At 42.3% G+C, this 17516-nt stretch overlaps 1 protein-coding gene across 10 annotated transcripts in view; it reads left to right on the plus strand.

The window, feature by feature from the left end:
* The window catches only part of LOC146665268 (unconventional myosin-IXAb-like), a 167222-nt gene that overhangs the window by 40339 nt on the left and 109367 nt on the right, over positions 1–17516 (plus strand). For all 10 annotated transcript variants that reach the window (XM_085412826.1, XM_085412818.1, XM_085412815.1 and 7 more), the window contains exon 2: positions 2680–3649. In XM_085412826.1, the coding sequence (XP_085268952.1) occupies positions 2747–3649 (903 nt within the window). In that variant the 5' untranslated portion in view covers positions 2680–2746. The remainder of the gene's footprint in view (positions 1–2679; positions 3650–17516) is intronic.

The following is a 17516-nucleotide window of genomic DNA, read 5'->3' on the forward strand; positions in this document are numbered from 1 at the left end:
AATGGCACTTTATATGAAATTAAATCAGTCTGGACTTGGCATCAGTAAGGATGTGCAGCAGTGACGATTCTATAGTCTTTTGGGCCTCAGGCAAAAATTCACCATTGAGCCCTTATAAGATGCTTCTAAAAATTAAATGCTAATAACATTCAATTAAAAAGCTCTCATGTTATAGAAGTAGAATTCCTCAAAATCCATTCCCTATTCAGTGTTCACTACTTCCTTTTCCACGTGTCATTACGTCACATTTATGTGTGGCTGCATGTGTCCCGCAGTGTCTGTCCAGAGGGGGGAACTAAGGTGGGATGAACAAGATGTAGCTTCTATTGTGTCTCCACATAAATGGAGGCATGCATCCACTTACTCAAAGGAAAAATAAATGTTACCATTTATGAGGTTATCCTTTGCAGAAACCTTAATAACCAACTAGTTTGTGATGAATAAATAACACATCAGACTAAAACAATCAGCTGCCCCTCCAAGTGAGAGTCTCAATCCACGGCTGTAAACTCAAACTCCAGCTCTTGTTTTATTACAGCGCAGTGACACGTGTGCCAGTTCTCCACCTGCTCCAGGTTCATTTAGCTGACAGTGTATGTCCAACCACAGAGGAGGGAATCACTGGAGAGACATTGGAATTAAATTGACCTGAACGGTGAACTTGCTGGTAAGGAAACGTGTCATGTGAAGAGCCGGGGCTACCTTCTGAACTGAGACGGAGCCTTTAAAGTGACAGCAAAGGGGTTGGTGTCGCTCTCTTGGAGGACATAAAAATGCCAAAATGAGGTTCTAAATCTGGGTGGCCCATCCAAGTAAACTGTGTGTGTGTGGGCAGGAGGGGCTATAGTGAGGAACAGTGTAATTGCATCAACATCCATAAATCAAGCCTTGGATTGCATTTTTGCCATTATTACTCACATCGTTGTGACCACAGTGTCAGGGAACTTTAGTGTTTGTTTGTATATTTGTGTATATTTGTGTGCTGGTTTCCCAAAAGGAAACCAGCACAGCGTACACGCACCGTGATGAATACTGACTCTATTTGCATTTCTGCATAATAGACTTGAAACTTTGACCTTCTACCTATTTGAGCAGCTCATTAGTGTCCCAGCGAGTGATTGCGTCAGTTATCTTAAGTCCCAGGCTCTCTGTCATCTCTGCCTGTCTCTCAGCTCTGCCTCCTCTGCCTTTGCCCTGTCTTTCATCCCTCACAGCTCACTTCTTTGTGTCTTACAGACACTCGGCTGTCTGTTTCCTCCCTGTTTGTCTGTGGGCTGCTGCAGACTCCTGTAGGTGTTCAAGATTACTCCAGACAAGCAAGAGGGAGAGGAAGGCCTGTCTGGAGCGCTCAAAGGGCGAGTGGCTGGCTCATCCTCTCCTCTCCTGTCTTTATCTTTCTGTGTTTGTCGGCCACATACTGTACACATAGCTCAAAGGACAACTAAAGGAAGCTGTGTTGCTAACAGCCGCCCTGACAGACGTTTGACTTTGGCTGTCTGGTGCGTATTTGTTGTATCGTAGAAAAAATAGAGAAGGCATGAGAGAGATGTAGCAGATTAGAAAATTCAACCAAAAAAGAGAAAGTAAAGAATGAAGGAAACATTGAGGTGAACTGGCTCCAGAAAAGAAAAGAATAGTTAGTTAAATTAACCTTGAAGTATTTCAGTGGCTCCATCAAACGGATGCAGTCTGAACACTGTCGAGATTTCTGGCACAACTTCACCTACTTCTCAAGCGATAAAGTCCAAACTAACAACACATGTAGTGTACAGAACAACTTCAGAGTTTGACAGTAAAGCTGTTCCATATATTATAAGTAATGCTGGAGCTTTGATTGCCCAAGGAAAAAGCAGTTACACATTTAAGTAGAGAGGTAAATATAAACCGTTACCATCAGTTAAAAATCAGGTAAAAAAATGCTGTATATAAAGAGTTATATTAATCTAGTGCAGCACAGAAGTGCTATAGTCTGTTTCTGATCGTGTCCCAGACACAATATACAGTATTGTTGTTTGTGCAATTGAATTTAAAAGCGGTTTGTCTCCCAAAATCATTAATCGATGGAAGAGCACTTTAAATTTTCAAGTGTGACATTTGAAGTTTGTGTGTGTGAAAGATTGAGAGGGAGAATGGAGTCCTGTGTCCACTATCAACAGGGAAGTGGTGAATTGCACCATTGTGCTCTCATTACAGCCACTTTTGTGTGGAAGGTGGCAGCTGTTAATCTTGGCACACAGCTACAGTACTTGGATTATCACACACACACACACACACACACACACACACACACACACACACACACACACACACACACACACACACACACACACACACACACACAGAGTGTATGTGGCTCTGATAAGCTGTGGCCAGTAGCCTTTAAATTCATGCAGCAGCTACTGTTCCTCATTGTTTTGAATAACTATCAGCCCACTATCAGTTCTCGACTCTCCCTTAGCATCGGGCTCTTGCTCTTCTTTTGTGGCGGCTCTCATAGTGGTTCCCTTTACGATACGAAACAGAAAGCCCATTGAGTCGGACTACTGTGTCGCCCTGACTCTGATGACCCCGTTGTGACTCAATGTACTTGGAAGTGTTTGACGCTGTGAGGGCATGAACTGATGTCTGAAACCAAAAATGTCTTAACCGCCTCCATCTTTCTCTCTCTCCCTCCTCTAGTTGGGATGTCCTGAGTCAGTCCCTTGGTCCCTGAGAGCAGCTTGCTGATGGGACCTGCTGCGCCGCCATGAGCCTACAAGATGGCGGCTGCAGCTACACCGGCAGCGCCAATATGGCCACCATTAGTGGCAGCATGCGGCGGCGCCTGGAGGACCAGGAGTTCACCCTGCGCGTCTATCCGGGCTCCCTGGCTGAGGGCACCATCTACTGCCCCGTCACCGCCCGCAAGAACACCACTGCTGCTGAAGCCATCGAGTGCCTCATCGAACGGTTACACCTGGACCGTACCAAATGCTACGTGTTGGCCGAGGTGAAGGAGTTCGGTGGGGAAGAGTGGATCCTCAATCCCAGCGACTGCCCGGTTCAGCGGATGATGCTGTGGCCAAGAACCGCCCTGGAAAACCGTAGTGGCTTGTGCAGTGGCGAGGATTACCGCTTCCTCCTGCGGGAGAAAAACCTGGATGGATCTATTCATTACGGGGGCAGCCTGCAAATGTGGCTGCGGGTGACTGAGGAACGAAGGCGCATGGTCGAACGGGGTTTCCTCCCCCAGCCTGCAGGGAGCGACCCACCTTGTGACCTGTGTGCTCTCCCGGAGCTAACGGAGCGCGCCCTTTTGGAGAGCCTCCGTGCACGCTTCCGCCAGGAGAAGATCTACACTTATGTTGGGAGTATTCTTATCGTGATTAACCCCTTCCAGTTCCTGCCAATCTATAATCCCAAATATGTCAAAATGTACGACAACCACACGCTGGGGAAGCTGGAGCCCCACATTTATGCTGTGGCAGATGTGGCGTATCATGCCATGTTGCAGCGGCGGAAGAACCAGTGCATAGTGATTTCTGGTGAAAGTGGATCTGGGAAGACCCAAAGCACCAACTTCCTCATCCATCACCTGACAGCTCTCAGCCAGAAGGGCTTTGCCAGTGGGGTGGAGCAGATCATCCTGGGAGCGGGGCCTGTGTTAGAGGTAAGGAACTAAATTAGAAACTAAACTGCGGTTAGCATTTTGCCTTGTGACCAATGGAGGACACATGGGTGTATTTTTAAAATGAACAGTGGCGTTTTTGTGATACCTGACTGTCTGATTTCATTTAAAAGGCACAAAACTTAGTCTAGCAGTCATCTTCCACTGCACAAACTTTACTAAAAAAAGGTAAACAGCATAAAAGATGGATGTAGCTAGCATGATGTCATACATAACTTAGCTAAGTCCTGTTTTGAAGCTTTGAGTTAACCAGTGAAACCACACTAGCTGAGGACTTGTCAATCAAAAGTCATTAGCCAATGAGCATACTATGGATAATCCTCATTTCTCAAATTGGAACATGCAAAATTTGCAAAATTTTGAATATAGTATTTTGGGTCATACTGATTCTATTCAGTATGTCTCTAAAATAAGTGACTGATTCCACTCATCAGGTGGACTTTCAGCTGCCTCTGCAGCGAGTCCCTGCTTTTCCGACTTTACTGTTGGAATGCACTAACTGAGTGAAGTCACTCTAAGTTCCGATATTGGACTTCTGAAATAACTGGAATGCCCCATAAGTCTAAGATGAGTATCTGACGACATGTAAAGTCTGATTTGAAGAGGATTGCTACTCTTTTTGATGACATTTGGTACCACAGCCCTTTGCAGCTTGGCAAATGTTGTGCTCGCTAATAACGTCTGTCTCATTACATGGTTGACTCTGATTGGTTGGTTTGTAGAGTTGTCTGAATCGTGTCGCAGGGTGTGTTTTGTGACCAAGGCTGCAAATCACCCACTGATCCATAGATCTAGACATTCTCTCTGTCTAGATCCCATTTGGGTTTAAGCTTTACTGCATTTACTACGTTTTTTGTCACTATTGTCAACTTCGTGTAAAGCTGTGCAGTTCATTTGGGCATCGAGACTAGAAAGGTTTGATAGTTAGAGCAAGACTCAGACCCAAAATGCTTCAGAAAACATCATAAATGTTCAAGCTGACTTGTTTTCAAGATGAATATGGTTCATATGTTGTTCATTAAGACGCCCTGTGTGTAGAAAGGAAGTGACCAAAATAAAAAGGCCAACGAAATCTGTAGAGAAGTCAGTGGGAATTTTTTTTCCCCCTCTGGTGATGGAATGTCAGCTCATGAGACCAGGCATGAAATGGATTATAGAAATGTCCCTCTGAAGCTGGAATCCCTTAACAGGCAGGAAACCTATATTTAGCAACAGCTTTACCACATATGACTCCTTATACTTAATATTTATTGTGTGACCTAGATATGTTGTTTTTCTGCAGTGTCCAATCTCTGCATTGACAGGAGAACGGGGGGAAAAATAATGGAATGCTGCCTAATCTGCTGTGGATTATAAATCAATAATGGATTATGGATTATGGAATTTCATTGGGAATTCCATGTTTGGTCTGTTCAAGGGCAGCATGTTCTCTTCAGCCTAAACATGACTCTGTGTGGGATATGTGCCCACCCGTAGTTTGTTGTTTGCTGGCAGCCATTTTGTTCCTCAGCTCACAGCTTCCTGTCAGGATGTATGGGGATGTCATGTCAATATGCAGCTGTGCATGTTGACACCACATGCATCCCACGTGCAAGTCTGTACAGTAAAATAAATCTGCTGTACACTCAGTCAGAAATACGGTTTGTCAGCTGGAAATCATGAATCACCTTTAAAGACCCCCACGCTGCCTCTGGGGAAAGAAACCTGTTACTGCAGCTGGTTTGGGGAAAATAAAGGTTTCTGGTATGTGTGAGACGCTCATTCTTGTTCCAAATTTCAGAAAAAAATCTTTGGAGAAACACAGTTTTCATGTACCTTACATGGCTGAGAGGTTTTTGTGCACCAACAGAATGAAGGTTATGTTACACGTGTCAGAAATGCTTTTTTCTTTTTTAGCCACATAGCTGTGGTTCAACACACAACTGCTTTGATCTGCAGGCTGACTGAATACCTGTCAGAGCTCAGTTGCCGGGGGCGACATCACCACAAAAACTGACATGCTCTTTTTGTTTAATAATAACACAGATAGAGGAACATTACAGTACTCTCTGAGGAAGTAGATACTATTTGGCTGCATATGTGCTTTATTATGGAGGCTGTGACTGTGTCCCATGTAATTACTTCCCTATCAATCACCTGTCTGACTGTGGTGTGTCAAAAAAGGTGCGCACTAGGAATGTTTAAAGATTAAAGATTTTACACTAATACACTTTTTTGGCTTAAATACTTCTAAATACTGTCGGTGCTTCTGTCTGAACAGCAAGCATGAGTTTTACTGTTGCTACATTATGTTGCTCATAACTCATCTGAGTAAAAAATTAGGTTGAAACAGGTATGAATAGATGCTAAATATTCATTTTAAATTGTCCTCAGTCCAATCATTGCAACATTTTAAAGATCACATGATATAAAGTAAAATGCTAGCTACCAGAGCTGTCAGCATTTTAGTGTGAACCTACACCTTTACAGTAAAATACTGTAACAACTTTTAACATTCATCCAAGTCAGAGGGTCTGAAACCTATCCTAGTTGTGATAGGCTGAGGCGCCGGTTACACCCTGGACACGTCGCCAGTCTTAAACATATTTAAATAAAGGACGTTGGTAAAACGGTAAAAATATGGTAAAACCCCGGCATCTTTGATCACCAGTAATCAGTCATTTATTTCTGGTATCTTTTTCTTGTCGATGGATTTCAAACGGTAGAAAACAAAAACTCATCAACAGAGGGGCCAGCATCTAAAAACTGTTAAATACCAGCAGCTGTAGTTTGTTGTGTTACCAACAAGATGGCATAAAGATCGTTTTTCTGTCACTTTCAGAACACACAAATTCATGTGGCTATCTAATTTCTTTAATCTGACAGACTCTTGTAAACTGGCGAAATGTCAGATTAAACCAGCCGGATTATGATTAGTGAGCATTTTAGAGATGCTAGTAGGTGGATTTTGTCAGCTAATTTGATGAGCTGCCACTCGTCATCCTCAATATGAGCTCACAGCATTTACATTGGTAGAAGGCCAAAAGACACATAACAGTAACAGGAAAAATAAGAAGAAAAATGTTGAATTTCTCGAGGGGTCACTAGCTAAACAATGAAAGAGAAGCATGCAGTGTCATTACATGTAAAAAAAGAAACTATGCACTTCATGTAGTGTAAAAGATGAATCGGTAGCAGTTATGTGTCACATGGCATTAAACCAGCGTGCAAAGAATAGCTTTTAATGTGTTTAAAATGAGAAAGCAGGAAAACATCGAGTGTTTTCTCCTTTCAATGGGAAGATCGGCGCCTCCCCAATATAAGGAGAAGCAGATTTCTGGGGTAAAAAGTTTACCAGCAGGCAGGGCACAAGAGTGCTTTGGTTCCATTCTTTGGTTTCCACAAGTTGTAATGGCAATTACAGAACCATTTGCTTCGGTCAGATGCTGCTGCTGCTGCACTGAGGCTTTGTGGTGGTTTGAATGTGCCCCTGAGGCAGAGTCAGGCTGAAAATATGAGGTCAGAGAAGCTTATTAGATTGATTTCAAATGCATGCCGGTCCAGATGAACTATTAAAATTCTAGCCACTCTGTTTGGTTCTCAGTAGTTTTATCTCCCTTTTGTTGAACGTCTTCCCTCTTCATGCCTGTAAATTGGATACTGTCTAATACAGTGCATAACTTTTCTAATAAATTACTGCCAGAGCTCAGTCAAAGCTGCCTGTTGTATAGACTGAAAAAATGCTTTGGGACCAATCTGTGACTTTAGCCCAAATAAATCAAATTAATGTGTATTTACCACCCAGCTTCCACATCTACGCATCACATGTTCTGACAGATACATTTACTGACCAGTTAAGTGTTATCCCCACATGCTGGCTGCTGAAGTGCTGACCTCACAATCAGAGCTTGACTAATGGGGGATTTTTAAAGGCTGATGTAATGATGATAACAGGAAGGACAAAAAAGTGATAACCATTAAGGCAATTTTGTGATATCATTATGGAGGAAACAGAGCTGCATTCAAACAGTTTTCAGCTTTTACAGAATTTTTTTATTTTTTGTCTAATGTGTTCGTAATATCAGCTCACAATTTACAGATAGAGCTGGGCGATAGAACGATAACGATATGTATCGCGATATAACTTTTACTGATAGAGAAATTAAGCTATCGCGATAGACCTCGCCGCTCTTGTCCTCTTAAAAAAAAAAAAAAGGTCAGCCAATCCAAATTAGGTAGCGCAGAGCCGAACCAATCACAGCCGCAGCGTCACGTCGCGTGACTTGTTACGTACAGCACAAGTGCCAAGCCGCACGTGTGTTTGTTTTGGAAGCAGCCAGCGCGTAATGGAGGAAATGAGTGTGCCGACTAGAAAAATCAACCGAGCGTGACCGAAGAGAAAACAGATGATGGTTCCAATGCCGGAGAGATTGTCGAACAGAAGAGCCAAAGAAGTTCCGTAGTGTGAAGGTATTTCGGCTATTTCAAGTCTGACAAAAAACAGAGTAGCGTGCACTGTAAATTGTGCCGAAAGCAAGTCTGGAAATACAATAAACTGGTGCATGCGTCACCAGTTTATTGTGACTAGTGAAATGAATTTCTACAATACTGTTACTGTTAATTCTACTCTCTGCAGTGTTTAAATGCTTACATATACACACAGTTACTGTCCCTCCACACAGACGACTCGGTTCTGCTTCTATGCCCCAGCTTTGTTTACTTTTTCCCACCGAGGCTTCTAGACTTCTGATTGGCCAACATTTCTGCACGGTTAGGAATCTAGCGCCACCTGCTGCTTTGGCATGTTCATAGCAGCGTTTTCCTTCATTTCTGCCTTTATGTGTGGACGGGATTATTTTTTAAAACGAAAACGGAAAATCTCCGTTTTCAAAAATACCCGTGTACGTGTGGACGTAGCCTCAGTCTCTGACTGGAAGCGCTAATTCGTCATTCGGCTTTTGTCAGACTAAAGTAACTGTTAAAACTGTTTGAAAAGCTCAGCTATACAACAAGGAGAGATTGAGAATTTCCTTTTAGTTCTCAGTTTATTTGATATTGACAAAAGTTAGTCAGTTTTGTCTGTTCTTCTGTAAAACAAACTAAGATTTATTTTTAGAATTAATATTTTGTTTCTAAGTGGAATTGACAATTTAGTCTGTTTCGTTTGTTCTATTTTGAAACTTAAACGCTTTAGCGGCTGCCTTTTGTGTAGTTTGCAATATTTGCCTTTATTTATCTGAAAAAGTCTCATGTTCCTTAAGTACATCTACCCTGTTGAACTTATTATGGGAAATAAATATTTAAATAAAAACAAGCTGCTGATTATTTCACATTTTACTTGTGAGCAACGGCACATTTAAATCTTACAAATATAGTTATTTGGCTTATATCGTGATAGATATCGTTATCGCCTGAAATGAAAAAAACATATCGTGATATGAAAAAATCTCATATCGCCCAGCTCTATTTACAGATAAAACAAACTGATGTGTAAATCTGTTACTGTTTGTTAAATGTTTTCTTCCTGGATTAAAAGCAAAGCCCATGCAGATGTTTCTTAAAATTTATTCTTTCCAGCATTTGCCAGCAGGGGGCGACTGCTCTGGTTTCAAAAAGAAGTCCGATTGCGAAAAAAAATCTGTGTGAAAGCTGATTTCAGCTCCTTTGATCTGTGACTTCAGTAAACACTGTACTAATAAACTTATGGTTTCAGTTAATGGTTTAAAGTTTTATTTAATACAACATCTTACTCATGTTGCGGTCCCCTTTAGAGTGAAAAATTAAAATAAGGGGGCGCTAGTGAGCCGACATTGGAGTAAGACGTGTTGGACTGGGCTCCCACTTGGCTAGTTTATATTTTAACAATTCCAAGCACCTTTGAAAAGCTTATTTAAACCAACTGTCACTCCCCATTACACCTGTGACCGAAGAAGGAAAAAAATCAAAACAAAACAAAAAAGCATAAACAGTTAGGGAGTGAGATTTAATTACCAGTAATATAAATAATATCTTAACTAAGATTAACGAGTCAAAATCTGGCCTGCGTGTTATTATATAGTTCATCCATTTCTTCCAACGTGATACACACAGGTCCCTCTTTTATTTCACATCCACTGTCATTTTCTCCATCCTGTAAATATCCACTGTGACCTCCATCCACATGTTCATAGTTGGGCTCTCACATGAAAGCCATTTTTTTATGAGGGCTTTTTTGCCTGCCACCAATAAAATATTAAACAAATATTTATCGTTCTTTGTCCATCATTCTGGGATGAGTCCAAAAAATAAAGTTTTTCTTTCTAAAGGCAAATATCTTCCAAATATCCCTTGTATTGCTACATGTGTTCCCTTCCAATAAGCTTTAATAGCATCACAGTCCCAGAAAATATGATAACGATTTGCATTCGTGTTTCCACAATTTCTCCAGCAAACGGGAGGGTTACTGTCATAGTGAGATTTTTGGTAAGGTGCAATAAAATATCTTATCAGGCTTTTCCAATAACAATATGGATAATATGTCCATATTATCCATATTGTTGTCCACTCTTCCTCCGTTATATCTATTGCTCCCTCCATTTCCCATTTAGTTTTAATATATAGGGTCGAGTGTGATTTCATGTTTATTAACCCTTTATACAGGCCTGAGATGATGCCTCTATCTTTAGTTGCGCTGTATGCCCTTTTAAATAAGTGTAACAGCAGTTTGCTTAATTCAGACTTAGATTTTACCTTTTTGCTGACAAAATGCCGCATCTGTAGGTATCTTTAAAAATCCTGTGTTTCTAATGAATATTTTTCTTTAACCTTTTCAAAACGAAGAAGTCTACATTCCTCCATTAGCATGCGCAAAGTCACCAATCCTTTATGCTCTTTTATTATTATTTCCCAAACTAAAAGTCAGCTTGATCCATTTAAATAGTGTTTATTAAATCTTGCGGGCTACTGTCTGCTATAATAGCTTGTAAGGGAATGGAGGTCAGACCCTCCTCAATGCCTTTCCACTGAGCATCATATGAAGGATTACACCAGCATATCATAGGCCTTAATTGTGCTGCCCAATAATAATCCTTGAGAGAAGGAAGGCCCCATCCCCCTTTTCCTTTATCCAGTTGTAAGGTTTTAAATCTAATTCGGAGTCTTTTACCTTGCTATGTATCTTGACAACATTTTATCCCATTCATTAAATTGTTTCTGGCTTATTTCCATTGGCAATGTTTGAAATAAATATAATAATTTGGCAGTATATTCATTTTAATCGAATCTATTCTCAAATATAAACTTAGAAACTGCGAGATCCTTAGGTGTTATAACTCCCAAATATTTTTACTCTGTTTGCCATGCTAAATGATACTTATTTTTAATTTCTTCTGATGGATTATAATTGTATTTAAGCAGTTGTATTTTACTCATCATAACTCGATAATCGACCAAAGTATTCAAATGATTGCATTAATTTAGGTAGAGAGTTTGCTGGTTGACACCAAAATATTAAAATTAGTGCTGTCAGCGTTAATCTTGGTAAAATGATGTTAACGCCATAACCGCATTAACCGCTTGTATGTTTGATTTGTTGTTTGTAACGGTACTTTTATTAAATCTCTTTCAATAAAAGACCTTGATTAAAAAAAATCCAAATGAAGTAGGGTATGTCACACGGTGGGACTACCTTGGGTTGGTAATCTTTACTATCCAAAGAGCTGTTTTTGAGGAAATGTACAACTTTTTTCTTTTTTGGAGTTGAAGTACACAGTTAGAGGAACTTAAGCCTAGACATTTAAGTGTATACATCCATGCTTACCACCAACACTAAGGTTCAGCAAAATTAAGAGGTAGAGCAGACAGAAGCTGTGATACTTTTTCAGCTTTGTTTTTTTTCTCCTAAATTTGGTGTCTAGGTTAAATTTTTCATTTCAGTTTCCAAATTGTTGAATGTAGAATCAGTGGAAACATGCAAAAGAGCCATATGAAGCTAGAAGATCCTACCTCAACTGATTTTTGGACAGCACAAAAAACGTGACTTTGCTGACCAGAGGCTCACATCACTGTGGCTTCATCTGACTTTTATAAGCAGTCTATAAAAGTGTAATGGTATTTGAATATAAACAACACTATTACCTTGACTTTGTGTGTCAAGACTGAATGCAACGCTTTTTGTTGTATTCCTGTAACACTGTTTAATAAGTCATGCTGACTGTTGGACTATGATGTGATTCTCCCAGACGTTGGGGATTTTCAAATGTATTAAGATGAAAATAACAAAAAATGCATCAAATCAGTTTTTTGGTATTCTTCTGATAAATTCCTTGAAGGCCTTTGATGACATTCGATTCTTTTGTTTGTTTTACATCTAAATTGCCCTGGCAAGGCTAACAAAACACAGTTCTTTGGTACCGTATTTTCCGGACTACAAAGCGCACCCAAATATTAGCCGCACAAGCTAAAATCAGGGGAAAATCCTGTTTTGTACATACATTAGCCACACCTGACTAAAAGCCACAGGTGTTTCAATGTTGACTTATCATATGTAAGAGAATATGCACAAAGGGAATTGTCAGGAAAAAGATGGCTTCTTGGAGACATCCCTTTTTATTAATATTTTGAAAAACAAGTTATGGGTACATATTTGCATAACTTTTTAGGGTATATGTACAAGTAGCGGTAATTACAAGTACGAAACATGTACTGTGCTTCATAAATGAGTAACAAATGTAGTACATAACAGTAACCTACAGCACACCAGAAAAATAGATTCGGCCTACCTTTTAGGCTCAGGTGCAGTGACACGGCTTTAACAAGAAGAAAAGTCAGTCATTCACCATCTTTCTCTTCTTCCTGCCCACTAAAACCACCAAAGTCCTCTCCTCCAGTGTCGGATACCAACAGGCTCAGGATGGCTTTGTCATCCACTCTCCGCTTCTTTCCTTCGTTGTCACTTTCAAAACCAAACAAATCCTCGTTGTCAGTGTCAGAGTCGAACACCCTCTGAAGGGCCGTGGCGGTGTCCTCCTCTTCATCATGCAGCAGTTCGAAATCCGTTGGTGATCATGGATTTTTTAACACTTTTCCACGCTGTCAGAATCCACTGGTGGAGTTGGGCATAACTTGCTTTTCGCAAGTTTATCGCCGCTCGTCATCCACGCCTCCCACTGAACGCGTAGCGCTACTTTGAAGTTTGTTTTTCGCGCTACTTCGACCGGCACTACGTTGCCTGGCGGACGGACATGTGACCAACATGCCATTCTTGAACCCCAATACTGTGTGTCTGATCACATGCCCTTCCGCCAGGCAACGTAGTGCCGTACAACAGCGGAACAAACAAAACAAATCGTCTTACGATATGACAAAAATCACGGACAATCCATAGAAAAGCCGCACCTGACTAAAAGCCGCATTGTTCAAAGCTTGTGCAAAAAGTAGCGGCTTATAGCCCGACAATTACGGTATTTCTATCTGCCAGTTTGTATACTGTATTGTTGTCACCCACGCTAACTAGATGCATCTACTAAAAATCTCAGGCAAGCATGAATCTTTTTCCTCAGATCAAAGTCAGAGGTCAAGTGTTTTTTGAAGATCTGGTGAACGTGATACTTTAGTAAAGCCTGACACAATAGATGTATCTACTAAAAGTCTCAGATGAGTTTGAATTTTGGTAACATTGGCCCACAAATATGACCCACCAGGCAGGTGCTCTAGAAATTCTGCTTCTATGGTATTTGCGCTAACTAAGGATTCTGCTGCCAGGAGGCTGAGGGCTAGCACAGGTGGCTGCCAGTATCTTCTAAATTGCTTTCATAGTGTGGTGGTTTACACATTTGTCTAACAAGGAGAAGATCCCTGGTTTAATTCATGGAGGTGACACAAATCTGTCAGCAAGGGTTTAAAAATCCGCCAAATCAAACATGCAGAGCTACCTGCTGTGGCGACTGGAAGTTGGTTAGTTTACATCATAATGATTCATTAGATTTTTCTTATAGATTGCCTGAGACGGAGCAATAACGAAAGCAGATGTCCAGATTTTTACATTAATGTCAGGAAGAGGTCTGGAAGAAGAAAGAAAACACTGCAGGATGAGATATCTCTCGCTGGCAGAAGATGCTGCGGTTGGGCCTTGATTTGGCAACATTTGTATAAAAGCCCGTAGCCTTAGATAAATCATTCTTTTTTGGATTGGTGTAAGAGGCTTACTGCCAACTGGATGAATGGAGGGGGGGGGGGGGGGGCAACCTGCAGATGAGTGAAAAATTACTTTTTAAACCTTGTTCCTTATAAATATTTTAAATCAATTATATTAAATCTCAGGCCTTCCCGTGTACGTTTGATTGACAAAATTAAAAGGAGATTTAAATGGAAACACCAGGTGGGCCGTGAAGGATCCAGGCTGGGATTATTTCCTTCAGTTTTCAAGCTGTAACAGTGAAAGCTTCTTCCTGTGCTCAGGGAAATGAGACAAAGTGGGCTTTTAGTCAGCGTGAAGGTAAAACAATAAAATAGCCACACTTGGTGCAGCTTGAGCTTGTGGCTTGCTCTTGGTACATGGAGGCTACTGTGAAATTCCTAGGTTAACAACAGTGGAGACAAAAGCTATACGCGTGTTAGTCATTTGTTGAGTCAGTGTGGAGGACTGTACTTTTGCACACCTCGGCAGATGTGTTCATGCACACAAGACATTCCTGCAAAACAAGGGCACAGGAAAAATAGTAAGAGAAAAGCACCAAAATACTTGGCTCCAAACATACGAAAAGATTACAGCGGCCTGCTGGGGTAGCTTTGGAGTTTATTTGAACCTCCTAATGGGCTGTCGTGTAACTGGCCTTTTGCGTAGTCAAATATCACAGTATTTGCAGTCCTTACAGGCAGATAACGCCCAAATCTGTCCTCATTTCTTTTGGTTTGAAGTTCATATTCACTGCCGATGACACTGTCTGTCCAAAGACTTTCTATTGTTTCGAGTACTCTGTTTATACTATTGTGTTTACTCGTATTAAATCCGTGGATTAGTATGCCGTCTGCACTTCGTCTGAAAGTTGTCTGCGCCCCTGCACTGACATGCTCGGCTACTTCTGGCTGCGTGAACGCTTTTTTTCCTCATTAAGCTAAGTAACTGCTGTTGTCGGGACTCAGTGCGACGCTGTGATGATTCCTGTTAGAACCTAAGTGAAGATTTGTATTTTTTGGCTGGAGATCTTTGGAAGTTTGGGCTGATCTAATAGCCAACCCTGTTGCACATATTTGTGCATTTTTCTGCATCACAGTGACCTGATTGTTCACCTTTGCTCAAGGTAAAGCACGCTGCAGTGAGTGAAGAGGCTGTGCCTGACTTTACCCCCTTCTCAAGGACACTGTGTGTGTGTGCGTGTGCGTGTGTGTGTGTGGTTTTAAAGGCTTAAAGACTCACACAGCTTTATTTCTAGTGACTGATGACCACTCAGCTCTTCATCGGCTGCTGCATCAGCCGCTGCAGGGGTTCAGTCTTGTGACCTTTTTCTTTTTTTTTTTGGCTACAGTGCAGCCTCTGTAGCCTCTGTGTGATGCGTCACAGAAATACAGTAGTGCAGACACATGACTAACAATGACTGTCTTCCTTGCATCACGCCAGCGGTCAAATCCAAGTATTCATGATATGCTGTCATCGTCCACTGGAAACTTTTCTCGTCGCGTAAAAGCCTTTAATAATGCGCCGCAGATGTCCAATAACTGCCGTCGTGTGTAATTTGAGCGGCGTTCAGAGGCAGGCGACGGCAGAGATATGAGCGTACAGCAGGAGAGCGCTGACGGGAAGACAGCTGGCAGGCTGATGGGAAGGACTTGGCTTCCAGTGTCCGTCTGTGTCTAGCAGTCCAGTTGTAGTTGTGCAGTCAGGTAATATCAGATGAGATGTTCTTTTTTTTGGTCCCCTGCAGCCTATTAAGTTTCGGAGAGCTGATACACAGGAGGTGAAATTTGACTATTATTTGACTGTTTGATTGTGAGATCAGATCAAACCCAGAGGCTTGCTGAAAATAAAGAGGCCACTGACATTATGTTGGATTATCAGTCATTTAGAGGCAGGAAGGGAAACTGAGTGATGATGAAAAAAATCCTTCACTTTCACGTAAGCTGGACAGACTTTTGTGCAGAGCCATACATTTAAGCAAAAAGTAAATAAATAACTAAAAAGATTCAGTTTCCCAAAAGCTTTGTGTATGTGGAGCAGCCGTTCTGTGTGCCACATTTGGAAAACATGCACATTCGGTAAATAATATCGAGTCGTCATCTGACTGAAGGACGGGATTTCTGAAAGGCTGCCGGCTGTGTCCTCCACAACTAAGCGGTAGAGAAAGTGAGTCATTAAAATCTTAGTGTTTGAGTTACTGTCATGTGAAGAGCGGAGGCAATCCATGAAAGTGAAGCAGTCTCTCGCATGACGAGCAGACGTCTGCATCTTAAATCCGTCCTGAAGGCCAGGTGAGGCTTTGAGACTGACCCCAGCTGTGTGCTGCTCTGTCTGGGGAGGCAGGCAGACAGAGCTCCCCCGCCTCGGCCGCGGGGACCACATTACAGCTTGCCTTTGTTCTGGTGGTGTGGCCGGCAGACCTGCCTGCCTGCTGCAGGAGTAGCAGAACAAACTCCCCCTTCACCAGATGGTTCCCATCCAGATGCCCCCCCCCCCCCCGCTCTTAACCAGGCCCTCAGGGAAAGGCTCTGTCTCCTGTGGCTGATGGATGGCTCCAGGTAGTACCTCAGCACTCTGATACAAAACAAAACGTGGGTTCAAAGGAGCGTGCGTCATTAAGTATGAGTGTGAAATGGCTTGAGGACCTGTCCGGTGCTCCTATCCAGCACCACCAAAACTGGGATTGGAGACAGCTACCTGGGTTAAAACGGCACGTACTCCCCGGGCATATGGACACATTTACAGTACGGCAATGGTGCCACAGCTGCTGGGGGTGAACCCACTGAACCTCACAAACCAGGTGAGAACTGCAAGGCCTGTTATAAGGCTGGCAGCTTGATAGAGGATGCATGGATTATAGCACCATCGCTCAAGATGCGTGCGTATTGCAGGAGGTGCTGTTTTTATTCTGCTTGAATGAGGGCACCGCTGCTCTGTGTGTGTGTACTATTCTGCATGGCGTGTGCAGCGCTAACCTCTGTGCACCGGAGAGGTGCCTGTCAGAACATGTTCTATTCTCCCAGGAGCTGGGGAATAGGAGATGTTCACTCATGACTGACTGTGTCCTTGGTCTTTAAATCACAATGAGACATCGGAAAGCTCTGTACTGCCAGAGCTGCTCTAGTGCAGAGGACAGGCTGGTTTTACTGCACAGTGCTCTCCTCTGTGCTGCTGTCCCACCCTCACTCACTGGTCACATTACCTCTCCTTCATCTTTAGCGCATGCTAGAGTTTTAACTAAATGAGCTATTTCCTCTTGATTAAATGGTGAAGAAGTACAAAGCAAAGCTCCGTCCACTCTCACATGTCTGGAGTCTTCTCTGTGTGACATCTGGAGTGTTTCTTTTGCCAGTGGCTACTTCTGTGAAATTCTCTCATTACATGTGCTTTAACAACAACGGCTACCTTTTACATCTCAGGATCGCACTCTGGCTAGCCTTAGCAGGTGTGCGTTGGCTAATCGTGTAGCCCACCTTGGCTCCCAAGCGTTCCTGTTAGCGCTTCCATCCGCTTATAATCGGTATCCTCTGGGCAGCGAGCACTCTTCGATGTGCTCCCAAACATCTGCTCACTGGATTATCCTCATCTCCCTCTCATGCACTCTTTCTCTGGAGCATTCCTGCTTTCCTTTCTCAGGAAGCTCAGTACAGCATTTATCCCCTCAGACAGCTGTACACAGTGTACTCAAATGCTCTGTAGACATATAGTTGACCTGGA

Source organism: Rhamphochromis longiceps, linkage group LG7 (genome assembly GCF_057381845.1).
Source record: "Rhamphochromis longiceps isolate RC_006_pf linkage group LG7, R_longiceps_female_GT1.1, whole genome shotgun sequence".
NCBI lineage: Eukaryota > Metazoa > Chordata > Actinopteri > Cichliformes > Cichlidae > Rhamphochromis > Rhamphochromis longiceps.